This window comes from Antennarius striatus, chromosome 5 (assembly GCF_040054535.1).
Source record: "Antennarius striatus isolate MH-2024 chromosome 5, ASM4005453v1, whole genome shotgun sequence".
NCBI classification, from domain to species: Eukaryota; Metazoa; Chordata; class Actinopteri; order Lophiiformes; family Antennariidae; genus Antennarius; species Antennarius striatus.
Genome location: NC_090780.1, coordinates 23,072,501 through 23,086,882, shown reverse-complemented (window position 1 = coordinate 23,086,882; position 14,382 = coordinate 23,072,501). Strand labels below are relative to the sequence as shown.

The following is a 14,382-nucleotide window of genomic DNA, read 5'->3' as shown; positions in this document are numbered from 1 at the left end:
AAGTTTTTTTTAATGGTTTTTGAGTCATTAGTCCGTGGACTTCTCTAGACCAGTTACTCTGTTCGACACACGCCTGAGAACATGGATATAAAAAAGACTAACTACCGAACGAAACCAGAGATTTATAGGACTACTGATGGTACAGTTATTGTGGAGGACGAGTTGCTAAACTTCCTGGTTGTTAAAATGAAGACACTGAGTCAAGATGAGATCGTTGTTTTGGTCACTAAACATTTTGACCCTGAGTGGATCGAGTCGTCAAAGAAAGTTTTGTTTGAACTTTGCCCCACGACGCATCTGTGCGTCTCCCATGAAGGGACACAGAAAGACGCCGACAACATAAAGAGTTGTCTCAAAGTGATAAATGAATGTGAGGAAAACCTTCCCAGATTTGTTTCTCACTACCTGGATGAGCTGCCGCCGTCTACTTCCCAAGTAGACGCCTCCGTCTTACTCGGGAGGATGGATCAGCTGTGCGCTGAGGTGTGCGCTACGATGGACGCGATGCACCTCCAGGCCGATGTTGGGGAAAATCTCAGTTCTATCGCTTCGGAATTAAATCGCCGTCTATCTGCTTTGGAACTTTCTGCTAAACCAAAGAATCAGGTCGGTGCGTTGAATGCACGGGAAGCTGGGGTCGGAGGCGCAGGTGTTGGCGCGCAGGATGGGTGCGCACGGCGCAGTAAGAAGCAGGACGCGTCAAAAGAGGGACCCACCGGTTCTAATGGCGGAAAGAACCGTGCGGCTGGGAGCCGTAAGATAACGTCAAAGCCACGTTCATCTAAGCGAAGTTTGGTTGTGAAAAAGGGACAATATTCTTCACGCAATGTTGCTGCACGGTCAAGATCGCGGATGGGAGCCCCCAGGCGAAAAATGAAATCCAACAACAACATCAAAGCTGTCAAGACCAAGTCGGTGAGTGTTTGCCACCAAGTTTACACCGGATTTTAAAACATTAAAGAACCGTGAGGTTACATATAAACAACAACAACAACAAAAAAGAAAGCTTGCAGAGACTTTAAATTGCATATAATGATGCTATGAGAATATTAAAAATAACCCAGATAGTCTAGTGCTAGTGAAATGTTTGTGTCAGCAGGCATAAATACATTACAGTCAGAAGTACACACTTCATTACAAATCCAAAGACTGGACACTGGAATTCAAGAAAGTTTCTTAAACAGCTTGGATAACCATAACCTAGACAACTAAAAATATCAAGCAGAGCCGGAACCTTTGTCATTGTGGAAAGTCGGATGTGTTTATCGGTGACACTGTGGGAACAGCTGTTCGCTGCTGGGCTAACAACAACTAGCAAGAGCCAGACTAACATTCACTCACTTGTATTATTTTGTCTGTTTTTATATTTTACCGGTAAGTGCAAAATTATCTAGAATAACTTAAAAAATAGATATATCGTTGGTGGGATTGCTAATCCAAAACTTAATCGGGTATCTTGCTAGCGAGAAGCCCCGGCTAACTTGTGGCTAGCTAAACTTCATCTGACTGCTTGATTGTTGCTGCTGGTCGGGTTCTGCTAACGCTAAGCCGTATTTTACCACTAAATTACGCTTTTTTTTAAAGGGTTTCTCGTGTGTAAATATCGGTCAAACCTTCCAGGTTGTTCAGAGCGCCGCTGACATGGAGCCTGCCTGTCGTAAAGACAAGCCGAAGCTGAACACCACGCCGACCAGAGGGGACCGGGTCAGGCACAAATCCGCACAGCAGGAGCTCAAGCAGCGACAGAGAGCCGAGGTGACGTCACTGGTTCCACCAGGTTGTCCCACAGTTCTCGGTCCGGTGAAGTCAAAGGTGTTTATTTTATCCCATTTTTCATCCACAGATTTATGCTTTAAACAAAGTGATGACAGAGTTGGAGCAGCAGCAGTTTGAAACCTTTTGTAAACAGATGCAGTCACAAGGAGAGTGATGGATTCCAGATTATCTACCAGAGAAATCCTGTATGCACACAGTTACCAACATTACATCAGCACACGTCCTAAAACACACTTTTTGTCCCCATCCTCAAGTTTCTGATTCTCCCTAACCTGATTATACCAGAGTACGGTTACTAAAAAGTGATCTGGTTGTTGTGTGAAAGTTAAAATGTTCAAAATAAATTGTTCAAAAGTCCTACTGACGGGATACGTCAGTGACAATCCCTGCACTTAAATATGAACCACGGTTCCATTAGCTTTTCAGATTATGTGGTGTCCACTAACTCAAAAACATTAAGTTATCAGCAAAACATTTGAAGTTATTTTTGACTTTGTAAAGAGGAAACATCCAACAAACAATCAAATTAACTGAAAGCCTCTTGAAGTAGCTCTTGAAGACTGGAGCCAAAGCGACACCACTGGTTTTAGATGTACAGTCATATGTGATGAAACCTGTGATAATATATTTAAAAAAGGTGCTTTCTTTAAAGCCTGTATTTAAAATGTGTTAACTGACACAAACAAATTAATTGACTTGTTTTTGTGCTAAAGACAAAATGAAATGAAACATTCTTTGTTTTTGTTTTTTTAAGTTTTCTATGATTTTTACACTTGTGTTACTGAGGCAGGGATATGTTACTTTAGCAACAATCTTTCTGCTTTGTGATCTACGTGAAAGAAAACTCTGATGAAACTCCCAATGCTCACTGTGGCCGACATTGTCGGCGGTGCTGATGGGGTTTTACTTGAAAAAAATAATGCATTTTAATGTCACATTCATGTTTTGCAATTCAAGCGACTTCCAGTTTTGTTGTTTCATTTTGACTGAGTGAAAATAAAAGTGAGTTTTTACATGTTTGTTTATGTGATGGTTTGTTAAACAAAGACATTTTTATGATTGGTTGAAGCCAATTTGAGGAGGTATTTAGTGAAAACCTGGATCCGGGTATCTTGAAAATCATCACAAAATTGTTATAAAAGAGAATAACATTGAATTAGTTTCAAGGAATGCATCAGAAAAACCAGGAGAAGATTAATTTACTGGAACACGGGAAGATAACTGTGTCGCACAAAGGAAGTTCTGTGTGTGGAACTCACTCGTATTGAGATGAAGGATCCGAAAAAGCACTTAATTAGATCTTTGGAAGTTCAGCTGGACAAAATAGGCGGTTATTTACAGCAGATGACCATTTATTTCAGTTCATCCAGGGTAAGTCACCATGCAGAGGTAGTACTTAAGAGAATGATTAATGACTGTGTTGTTGCAAGCAGCAATTTTAGTATTTTGAGGTTAGTAAAGGCAACATGCCACCGCCATCGTGTTAGAGTTTCTGTTTTTTTTTACAGTGGTGCAGCTATGGTCTCCATGGCAGCAGCGTGTTTCCCCCCCAGCATGAATAGCATTGCACATGCGACGCCGAGTGCTTAAGGCAAAGCTGGTCCTGGTAAAACTTGAGAATCTACTTTTAAAATCCGGAGCCTCTCCACCTTCATCTCTCAGCTTCCTGTCTCCTTCAGGCGTCGACAGTGATGGAGCTCCCGGTGACCCGGACCCCAAACCACCCGTCCCAGAACTTGGTGTCGTGTCCTCCGTGTTCGAAGGAGATGAGACGCAATCCGGGGCCGTAATCGGAAAATGTGTGGCTGATCTAGGGTTGGAACAGAAACAGGGTGGTGAACAAATACTTCTGGTTTCCAATGGGGTCCCAGGACATCCCCCCTCTCTGTGTACCTGCTTCCACGAGCAGTCGTCACTGTCGGGGTCCAGAGTCACCTCCTCAGGTTTGAACTCTTGTATGACCTCGTGATTCTCATCCAGCAGACACGTGGTCATCTGATAGGTACAGCCGCAATCCGTCCTCCCGCAGTACCTGAAGGACGAGTCGCCTGTTAGTCAGAAACACGATTCACTCAGAGGAGGAGCTGAGGAGTCCATCTCCCTCTTACCAGTCCTCCACCATCACAGAAGGCTGAGCGTCCAGCTGATCAACAGAGAAACCCTCTGCCAACAAGTCGATCACCTGTCTCTTCAAACACAACCTGCGACACGCAGTTAGAAACCAGGTTTAGTGTTAAATGGATGAGAAATAGTGTCACATACTGGAGTGAGGGTTTGTGTGGTTTTTTTTCCTTAAACACTCACTCAAAAGAAGTTGCAAAGTATTTGGTCACTCCATCGATGCAGAAGTCGAAGCCACAGTCTCCTGGCATGTCCTCCACCTTCCACTGACTCCCTCCGTTCTCCGTGAGGTCCCAGAATTCCAGCTCCTCTGAAGGAAAGGAAAAGTCTTCCAATCACCCAACATGTTTAAATATGTGAACATGCACTTCGCTGCTCTTTAAAAAGAATGTGCATGAATATTATTCATTCAATCACAGGAAAACTTTAAAATGTTTCATTTGCAAACACAGTTTTTGAGAAATCTGTGAAAAGTTGAAGACTTACCTTCTCCGTAGGGATTCTTCAAGAGGTTTCTGGACATTTTTGCAGATTTTACAGAAAAGAAAGGGTCTGCACAGGAGACAGCAACGCAGATCAATAATCAATAACTTCACGTAACGCAGTTTCTATCTGGATCCCATGCACCGCCTCTAAACCCAAGTTTTTATTTGAATGGAAATTAAATCAAAGAGGAAATGAAGATAATTCCACCGTGAAATTTAAAAAAAAAAAAAAAGCCTCAGACAGACGGCGTTCACTCCAGCAGGACTGAAAAGCTTTAAATCAAAAACAGGCCCTATACGAGGACGAGCCCGGGGTCCCAAACCCGATCGGGTTGCCTCCCTCCATGCATCCAAAACCGAACACTAATACCCCATCTGCTGACACACACACTAAAACAGATCCAACTCTCTTTGCATGAATAGGGCGGCATCACAGAGGATCAAGCTCTCATCAAACACACCACTCAGCAGGAAAACAAACCGGGATGGCCGGTTACCATAGACACCATTGGTTCAAGGGGCTGCTTGAGGGAGTCCTGAGTGACACAATAAATCCAATCTGAGCACAATAGAGATGTGTGTGTGTGAATGTTAACGAACCGACGACACAAACGAAGACTAATTCAGAAAATGGAAATAGCAGTTTGGTTTTTATTCCTGCAGAGAAACTTTATCTGCAGATATTTTGGCAGCAAATAGTTGCAATGTCGTCCTGCAGAATATCAAATCAGCTGAGTCACCTCACACTGTAGGCCCAGTGTTATTAAAGTTGGCCTACATTCACATTCAAGGCATGCAGTGATGTAAAGGCGCACAAATACAGCAGAAAAAACGTGATACTCACAGCCAGGGAAGATAGGTGCAGTCTAACGTCTGGTGTGCGTCTGCTCTTCCTGTGTTTCTGTGGGATAGCGGCCCTATGACGGTGTGCCTTTTTATAGCCAGAGACACACAAGCAGTGAGGGAGAGGGGAGAGGGAGAGAGGGGGGAGGAGAGGAACAAAACAGCCAATCTGCAGGTTGGAATGGAGCATCCATCCAGCAGAACTCAGCAGAAGCACGCATGAACACTCAGCACAAATGTCAGCAAGACACGACTCACTCACAGCAGAGGAGAACATGCAGGTCAAGGCAAGGGGGGGGGGGGGGTTCCTGTTAGCTTAGCTGGATCATCCTCTAAGGATTGTGGGTATTTCATGCTCTCTTATGTGTTGAGGGTGCAGACTAGTAAATGAAGCAGTTTCCTCTTCATTCATTCCTCTTCATCCATTTGAAGACAACTTCTTGTGTTTGTGTAGACACGATTGAAACATTCTGTGCAAACAATCAGAAGCGATGCAACAACTAAAATATCAGTTAAAAAAAATGAGGGCAAACAATCTTGTGACGTTTTGGGCGGGTACACGTTAGGCTTTATTCTGGGCCACAACACCAATGGGTCATAACACAATGAATACATTACATACAGTACAACATACACAGAAATACCTCCCAATATGGGAGAGGAATCATTCAAGTTAAACATTGCAGTTTCATCAGGATTGCCCTGCAGACATTTACAGTACAACACTCAACAATCATTTGGAAAAACATTGTGCCATAAATAAAACTGGTGCATTCCCCCCTCCCTGTAACAACATGGGCTGTAAAATTCTTTTTCAAGGTCACCATCATTGAATGTGAGGAATATTTTCCAACAAAACATTTCCCCGCCGCGTCAAACTCATAAAACTCTAACCCTTATCGCTCGTTCTTGCAGAAGCTCCAAATATTTCATCCTGATTGAACAAATTTTTTTCCTAAACGATAGTGCATATCCGTCTGCATGTGACCCCTCCCTTGGCCTGTTCTGCTTTGGCGTATTATTGCAGCACCAGATATTGTGTTTTCCAGTGATACAGCACCCATAAGTGTCCCTTCGTACATGGGCTGCCGATTTAGCAAGATTCCTAATACGTTAGGGAATGCGATAATTCCAGTTCCTCGGAACAGCTGCGTTGGAGGCTCCTCCTTTTGGACCTAAGCTTCAGAGGATGCCTGGGGTCGGAGCTGGGCCTTCTCCATGGTTGTACCGTACGGGTCCGACCGTTTAAAGAAGCCCATCTGGAAGGGAACGTGTAGAGAGAGACATTAAATATGGATACGGACAGAGATGGACAGAGTACTTGACCCCAGTACTTGCGTAAGAGTACAAATACTTCTGGTCAAAATTTACTCTGCTACAAGTAAGAGTAGCCCAGTCAATACATTACTTGAGTAAGAGTAAAAAAGTACTTGCTTTTAAATGTACTTATAGTAAAAGTAAGAGTAAGAGTTAATTCCTATTTTTTTTATCTTTGATGAGAATGGACCTGACTGAATTACTGTCATTTTACAATTTTATATACGCATAGTACCTTGTATCTCTTGTTTCAGAGAAAACTCTTTGAAACCACCTGCACTGATGTGCTTGCCTGTAGAACCATTATGTTATACTGTACCAAGCCTTCCCCAACATCTATAAAAATGGAAATAAAATTAATGGAATCATCAAAGAGGACAATTATGTCCTTTTCACATTATTAAACAATTCCCCCCTTCCATACACACACAAGACCAAATGGAGCCATACAGGCCCAGCCAACTGGTTTAACTGGGGCCCAACTGGAACCCCTAAAGGACACCCTGGTGGACTGCTGGTTGAGAACCACTGCTTTACAACAAACTAAATCTCTGCTTTCAACAACTCAATGTTTACAGGAAGGACATATCCCAGTACCACAATATTTGTCTCCCCCAGACTGTCTGCCCCCCCCCCCCCCCCCAATCTGTGTGTCTCCCCCTGCCCCCCAGTCTGTGCCTCTCTGGCCCTGTGTCCGCCAGTCTCTGTCAGTCTGTAGTACTGTAAAATTAAGTGACCAGAGGTCTTTAGGTGTGACTTTTGTCAGTTTTTCTTCAGCGAACACAATAAGCATTTGAAAATGTACTTTTTCTTGTCTGAGTCCACGTTGTCCTTTTTCACTTCTACAAACTCGAACATATCTTTAAGATGAGGCCATGGGTTTTCTTCCTCCGCCTCATAAAACTCCGGCTCATCGTGTTCATCAGATTCAACGGAGGCTTCTTCAGCAGTCGCGGTCTTGTTTTGAGCTCATTGGGTAGGGATGACGTATTTCCGCTTTTACATAAATCCCAGTTGAAAATGTATACTGTGATAGGTTTCCTTCTTTGACGAACACTGCTTGTGGCTAATTGCATTTTAGAGGGGGGGGGGGGGGGCACAAAAAAAACAACAACAGGCAAACCTAAAAGTAACGAGTATTCATGAGCCTTCTCAGAAATTAACTCGAGTAACAGTTAAAATCTTTGCCTCGGAAATGTATTCAAGTATGAGTAATAAGTATGAAAGAATTCTAGTATTTGAGTAAAGTAAAAATCCTCAGAATCTGTACTTAAGTACAGTACTTAAGTAAATTTACTCCGTTACTGTCCACCCCGCAGAAGTGGAGAGGATAGAAAGACCAGAAAGCATTAGCCTACCTTGTATAGGAGATATATGAGCAGGGCCAGTAATAGCAATCCCACCAGGATGGCGAGGATGATAATCCACACTGGAACTAAGAACAAACCATCAGATTTGTTCCACGTCACCGCCGTCACCACCTGAGCAGAAAACACAGCACTCACATGAGCCTCAGATCTCTACACCTTTAATTAACGCTGATATGAATAAAAGATTTTAGTTCGTTCAAGTTACCTTTTTTGTTACCGATGGCTTAAATTTGGGAGGAATAGAATAAGGCATCCTGTCCACCTTGTAGTGGACAGAGCACTCGAGAATGTGCTGCTTATGGGGCCTCTGTGGAAAAAGCAGTTATTTTAATATAATTTTAATCGCATAAAACACCATTAAGTCTCGTTTTAAAGTGAGAATACTTTCAATGGGGCGTTTATTCCTTTCTTTTATGATTTTATATGATTACAAACTTAAAATGACCACAACAGGAAGACGATCACGTGGTGTTTTACTGGACATGCTTCCTTTCGTTGTAGTTCTGGGATCTCACCAGCAGAAGGCAGCACCCAAACACAGCTCACATCAGTTTTCCCATCCGGCCCAGGCTGCCCTCTTGATCTGAGTGTGTTATACTAACAGAAATGAGTGCAGAGCAGCGTGTTCCAGCAATCTCACCTCCATGAAGGTTTCAGCCCAGATCCTGGAGCGAACGGCCAGGATGACGCTATCGCCCCAATCCAGCAGCCCCACATCACACTGCAGCTGCCAGCACTCCACCGAGGAGCACGACTGCACACACACACACACACACACACACACACACACACACACACACACACACACATGACGCAACATCAGCATCTATTCACACCCTTAACATTTAAAGGAATGCAGTTTTATCCAAGCTTTTATCCAACAGTTTCACTCGTGAACACGTTTGACTTTTGGTTAGATTATCAAACTACTGCAAGCGATGTAAGCTGCACAACAGCAGTCCTGCGACTCTCAAAATTGAATTAACTTCATCTCACAAACAATTTCAGCGAGCAGCAGGAGACGCTTCCCAGAGCTCATTACTGTCCATCCGTTTCCTCCACTGAGAGAAATTATATCATTATAATTTGGATTGGATATAATTTGTCAAGTTCAAAGGCCACAGCGGTTTCTTTATGGAATCTAATTGGTCGACTTTTTTGGTTTAAGCATCACGCATGTGTTTCCAAAGCCCACCAATGGGATTGAGTGAAACCTCACTCCTGTAGGAAACCCAGTGGCACCCAAAAGTCAATGCTAAAGTCGCTAACTACTTCAGAGGCTCTGCTGTGGAGGGAATAACTCTACAGCAACACCGTCCCACCACCCACAATGCAATGGAAGGAAGAGGATGAAGAAAAGCAAGCTCAGCAGTCGTCATGGGCGACGAGTTGACGAGGAGGAGCTCCAGCTCGCTCCCCGTCTTTTAAGCTGCGCTAGTCTAAACACAACGATTTCAAGACACGCAAAAAAAAAGAAAGAAAGAAAAAGAAACCAGTCATCAGCTCTCTCTCATTTAGGTTCTGCTAAAATGTAGGCATCTGGGTAGGCTTTAATTTTATGGAATTAAATGGGAATGTTTGAGTCTGTTTTCAGGTGTTCATGAGGATAAAACCACAGGGAGGTGCAACAAGTGGGATAAATCCAATGGAGGAAATTTAATCTGAGCACTATGAATAGTTTAGTAAGCACAAGAGTTCTGAAATGTAATATACTTGTAGAACACATATGAGATTCCAGGATCTGTTCTTTTCATGGTGTCTCACCAGGTTTCCTTGCTCGGCCAGAAACTGCAGCTCCCTCTGCCGGGTGCGATGCTCGGGGCCGGACCTCAGTGATGTGGGGCCGTCCGCCGCCAGTGACTGGAGCTGCATTCAAACCGGACATTCACAAGAGTCATTAGCAGTCATAATCCAATGTTGAAGGCCAGGAATAGCCCTGGGACGACCCCCCCGCCCCCTCACCTTGGGTTTCAGTGCATTGAGGGTGTGTTTGGAGGAGCAGCTCAGGGGCCCCTCGGTGGACACCTTCACGGGGAAGAGCAGCTCGTGGCCCTGAGCCCTCAGGGGACACCTCACCTTCAGGGTGGAGTGGCTGACCATACCGGGACCGTTATTCACCAGCTGGAACAGAAATCGTGGAGATCATAGCAAACGGGTCAAGATTTAAGTTATTAGATGTGAAAAAAATTATTTTAAGATTTCTCAACCAATATAAAATGATCTCGCTTCGTGGTCGGATGATTTGTGAGAAACCTCCGCCTACGGTACCTCGTAGACCTGCTGGAGCTCCGGGCCGATGTCCTGCTCCTCCCTCGGGCTCTGACCGCCTCTCCAGTTCGGGATGGGGAAGATGACTTTATCTGGACGTGAAACTCTACAACAGAAACACAAAAGTGTTATCTCCTCATGGAACAACACATTCAAAATAATCAGAACCGTGATGCAAAGATGTCTTTAAGGACGCCTCACCCCTGCAGGATGACATTAGCCATCACGGTTACCTCCAGCTCGAACAGCACCACCTCGCTCTCTGAGTTATTGGCATTTTTACTATGGCAAAAAAAAGAAGTTTTTATCAAGATTTTGTTTTAATACTTGCAAATTTCATAAATATAAAATGCCGCTTTGGAGCAAAATTTTTGTATTTTACCATCTGAAAGGTGACCTACCTTCGAATCTGGACCTCAAACGCGATGGTTTTGCGAGTGTCCTTCAGTCTGGGAACGGTGAACCGAAGCCCGGCCCACAACTAAGAAATCAACCACAAAAGATGCAAATAATTTGACAAGTAACATCATTATCAGCTCTTTTTTTACTGTGCACTCAGCCCTCAGACTGCCGAGACTTAAGAACAGATAAAGACAACGTCTTTGGGCGTCGGCGGCGCTTACGCTGGTCCCAGACTTCATGGGGTTTCCCAGATCACACAGGAGATAGCGAGTGTTGTTTTCTGCCTCGTAGCTGCAGATCAGCTGACTCAGGCTCTGGAGACCAAACAAAAACCTCAAATGATGTCAGACGTTCGCCTCAGGTGTTCAGGTTAACGGATACATAAATGCATGATCTATAATTTGCTTTAGGTATATTGGTAATAGTATTTCTGTGCATCGACTTTGTTGGAAAACGAAACAGAAGAGTGCACTGAAGTTGGAGATTAGAAATAATTCAGTAAAGAAGTATCAATAATCACCGATAGTCGTCTGCCTCACCTCGTTGTTGCGCGTTATCCCGCTGTAGTCGGCCTCTGGGGGCAGCGCCACGTAGAGCTCGGCCTCGTACGCCCCTCCCTCGCCCTCGTTCCTGGCGTTGAAGGTCAGACTCAAGGGGTTCTCGTCGCCCAGGTAGACCTCCGTCCTATCGCTGAGAGAGGAAGTGACATCACGCCTCTGAATATTTTCACTGATCTACTCAGTGTGTCTCCATGACACACTGAGCCCCTTTCAGTGAAGCTAACAGAAGCAAACACAACTCATGAAACAGTTTTCACTGCTCATAAGAAGCGTTTTGTCTCCTTTTATGGTTCACTGCTGTCTTCCAGCGACTAAACTTTTATGGTAGTTTCAAGAGTAAGAGCAGAGAAAAAAGTTTCCCTCCACTGATTTTTTTTTTTTTTTTTTTGCTGAAATTTGATTAAATTTATGAATATTTGGCTTTATTCTAGTCGGGCTAGTTGCGGTGTGTAAATTGCAGTTCCTTCAGAAGTCGGTTGCGTTACGCATGGCTGCAGAGCGGAGCTTAGAAATAAAAACCATTTGCATGTCAACCGCTAATAAACCTCAAAGAAGAAGAAACAAAATCAGTCGTAGCCAATTCTGGAATTTTTTTTTAATAAGACAAGTTGTAATTATTCCATCATGTGAACAAGTGATGGTATTAATACTGGGAAGAGGTTTGCTCTTTCTCCTGGAATGGAAACAGACCATCAGTCTTGTGTGTTCGCTGCGTCAATTCTCATTCAAAACAAATGTGTTTTCATTTCCTGTCGAGTGACAACGGAAAAAAATCTAATTAAATAAAGTCCGGTTTTTTTGCAACGTTTTGGAAAAATTAAGTAATTTCATGGTTTTCAACAACCTTTTTCTTGTTTAGATGCTAATGCCAACTACGGCCACTGATACAACCGACCACTTTTTATGGTGCACATTTACATATAATCCACTGCTGATAAATAAATAAATAAATAAATAAATGAATGAATGAATGAATGAATGAATGAATGAATGAATGAATGAATGAATGAATGAAAGAATGAAAGAATTTATAAATAAATATTGAGTGATCAGTGCAGCTTTAAAGCTAAACAATTGAGAAGTCATATATTTCAGTTGCACAGTTTTCTCTAATCCTTTTTTAAAATGTGATATTTGATCATGACATCCCACAAATGACTTAAAGAGACTATCCAGCTGATGCAGTTGGGTGTTTTTCTTGTTTTGCTTGGGTGCGGGTGGATGTTAATCCTCTACCACCACAAGGCAGGAGCCTTTTCCAGGGCTCCAAATTTTTTTTAAAAATTCATAGGGATATTAAAATCCTCATGAAACAGCGTGAGGGTGTCACTTGATTCTGAATAGCTATGTGTGAAAACAGGAAGCTGGCGAGGGAATTGTTACAGATATTGACTGGTGTTCATCCGGAAACTGAGAGTCACGTTAGAGCAGCCAGAAGACAACAGACGGAAAACCAGAGAGTAATTCCTGCGTAGAAAAATCCCGATTTACTCAAATCGAAGAATAGAGTAATAAAAGTTTGTGTTTTTTTACATTAATATCTGATAGAGAGCCTCGCTGTCGTGCTGGTAGTGATTTAACTCGCATGCAGACATGAGGCTGAGTCACTGACTCTTGCTGCTGTTGTTGTTGTTGTTGTTGTTTTAAGTGGTATTTCCCATGAGCATCTATTACACAACCATTATTTTTCCCAGGCTTCGAAAAGACTATTTAACCATCGCTGTCAAAAAAAACAGCTGAAAAGCAGCAGTTTCCATTTTTAGCCTCTCATCGCTGTCCCGGTTTTTATTCGTTGTGCCTCTTTCAAATGTACAGAATTTTCTGCACTATAAGGCGCACTGGACTATAAGGCACACCTTCAATGAATGGTCTATTTCTTTTGTTAAAAAAATTTTTTTGAAAGTAAATAAATAAATGAAAAAAATATTTTTAAAAAAATCATATATAAGGTGCACTGGATTGTAAGGCGCACTGTTGGTTTTTGAGGAAATTAAAAGCTTTTAGGTGCGCCTTATAGTGCGGAAAATACTGTACTGAAAGTCAGGGATGTGAAACGTTCCACACAAGGCACCTCTGTTTCGGGGGGGGGGCGTCCCAGAGGGCCATTCTCTCCTGAATACTCGTCTATAAGCGACCAAAATCCGATAACCGTGATTTGTCTCAGGAAACAAACCCCCACCTTTATAACGTGGTCTCGCAGCGACCCCCCCCCCCCCATGCAAACAGCCTTCAAGCCGCGTGGTGATAAATCTCGACACCGGCTCCAGGCCTCCCCCAGGACCCACGCGTTGTAATAAACACATGTCCCATCGAGCAGAAAGAGGAGAAAGGGGTCTGATTGTGGGTCAGGATCAGGGCTCTTCTTTCACTATTATTCCCCCCACCCACCCTCCTCTCGTCTTAGGAGGGTCTGGACGCTGTGACCCCCCCCCCCCATTCGCTAGGTACGACGTCCCCCAGATGACTTTTAATGAGGACCAGGCAAATTTTGGCCAATGGGGAGGAAGCGGCGCGACAACAACACGGAGCAGATGCAGAGAGCGAACAGATGTCCAAAGGCAACCTGAACCAGCTTCCATTTGTTACCAGAAAAACGTTCAATTTGACAGTGAATCACAAAACTTTTAAAAGTATAACCAGAGCTGGAGGACACGACTCACACTCCAGAGACGAATCAAGACGAATAAAACATCAGGAGAGCTTTGATTCGCTGATTCGGAAACTACAAATGCAGATCTGTGAGTTTTCATGGAGACTTTTTTTTTTTTTTTTTGCACTGATTGCATTTGTGCAGAAGAACGAAAAAAAAAAAAAAAGTCACGTGGATGCATAATGTAAAACACTCCACGGGGTTTTTTGGGAGGAGGTGGGCTGAGCATGTGTGCTCGCTTTTGGCTCTGGCTGAAATCCATTCACAAAGAAGGATATATGTGATCAATTAAAGAGTAAATGATCGCGCCAGGAACGGAGAAACTTTTTTTCCCCATGTGTCATGTTATGGCATGTTACGAGCTATGTATTGTTCGTGTCTTAGATGACTCACAGGGGTAAACACAGCCCTTCAGTTTCCTCCCCTCGGATAATCTCAGCAACAATATTTATCTGTCATTGATTATCTCTCGCTAACGATCCTGCGTGAAGGATTTAGCGGATATTATGAGGCTTTGCTGACATTTTCAATCACAAGAAGTTTTTTTTTTATGAGTCTTAGTGAATAACCAGACGAGGATTTGGACACGT

The 14,382-nt window shown here is 43.3% G+C and overlaps 3 protein-coding genes across 3 annotated transcripts in view; 1 reads left to right on the top strand and 2 right to left on the bottom strand.

Moving 5' to 3' along the window:
* The first annotated feature begins 1,139 nt into the window (after positions 1 to 1,139).
* Positions 1,140 to 2,816, top strand: svbp (small vasohibin binding protein). Its single transcript, XM_068316357.1, has 3 exons — positions 1,140 to 1,374; positions 1,621 to 1,755; positions 1,844 to 2,816. The coding sequence occupies exons 2-3, from the start codon at positions 1,642 to 1,644 to the stop codon at positions 1,928 to 1,930; spliced, it is 201 nt and encodes a 66-aa protein (XP_068172458.1). The 5' UTR covers positions 1,140 to 1,374; positions 1,621 to 1,641; the 3' UTR covers positions 1,931 to 2,816.
* A 270-nt stretch (positions 2,817 to 3,086) lies between these two features.
* On the bottom strand, positions 3,087 to 5,464 carry fbxo2 (F-box protein 2). The gene is made up of 6 exons (XM_068316356.1): positions 5,227 to 5,464; positions 4,384 to 4,449; positions 4,081 to 4,207; positions 3,885 to 3,977; positions 3,670 to 3,808; positions 3,087 to 3,586 (listed from the first exon to the last, which is right to left on the bottom strand). The coding sequence occupies exons 2-6, from the start codon at positions 4,418 to 4,420 to the stop codon at positions 3,452 to 3,454; spliced, it is 531 nt and encodes a 176-aa protein (XP_068172457.1). The 5' UTR covers positions 4,421 to 4,449; positions 5,227 to 5,464; the 3' UTR covers positions 3,087 to 3,451.
* Positions 5,465 to 5,770: 306 nt separating this feature from the next.
* The window catches only part of LOC137595968 (integrin alpha-5-like), a 31,305-nt gene continuing 22,693 nt past the window's right edge, over positions 5,771 to 14,382 (bottom strand). Inside the window, exons 20-30 of the mRNA XM_068316354.1 lie at positions 11,122 to 11,272; positions 10,804 to 10,896; positions 10,582 to 10,661; positions 10,382 to 10,462; positions 10,181 to 10,286; positions 9,875 to 10,033; positions 9,677 to 9,778; positions 8,553 to 8,666; positions 8,118 to 8,219; positions 7,901 to 8,023; positions 5,771 to 6,484 (exon numbers count right to left, since the gene is read on the bottom strand). Coding sequence (XP_068172455.1) covers positions 6,401 to 6,484; positions 7,901 to 8,023; positions 8,118 to 8,219; positions 8,553 to 8,666; positions 9,677 to 9,778; positions 9,875 to 10,033; positions 10,181 to 10,286; positions 10,382 to 10,462; positions 10,582 to 10,661; positions 10,804 to 10,896; positions 11,122 to 11,272 — 1,195 coding nt within the window. The 3' untranslated portion in view covers positions 5,771 to 6,400. The remainder of the gene's footprint in view (positions 6,485 to 7,900; positions 8,024 to 8,117; positions 8,220 to 8,552; positions 8,667 to 9,676; positions 9,779 to 9,874; positions 10,034 to 10,180; positions 10,287 to 10,381; positions 10,463 to 10,581; positions 10,662 to 10,803; positions 10,897 to 11,121; positions 11,273 to 14,382) is intronic.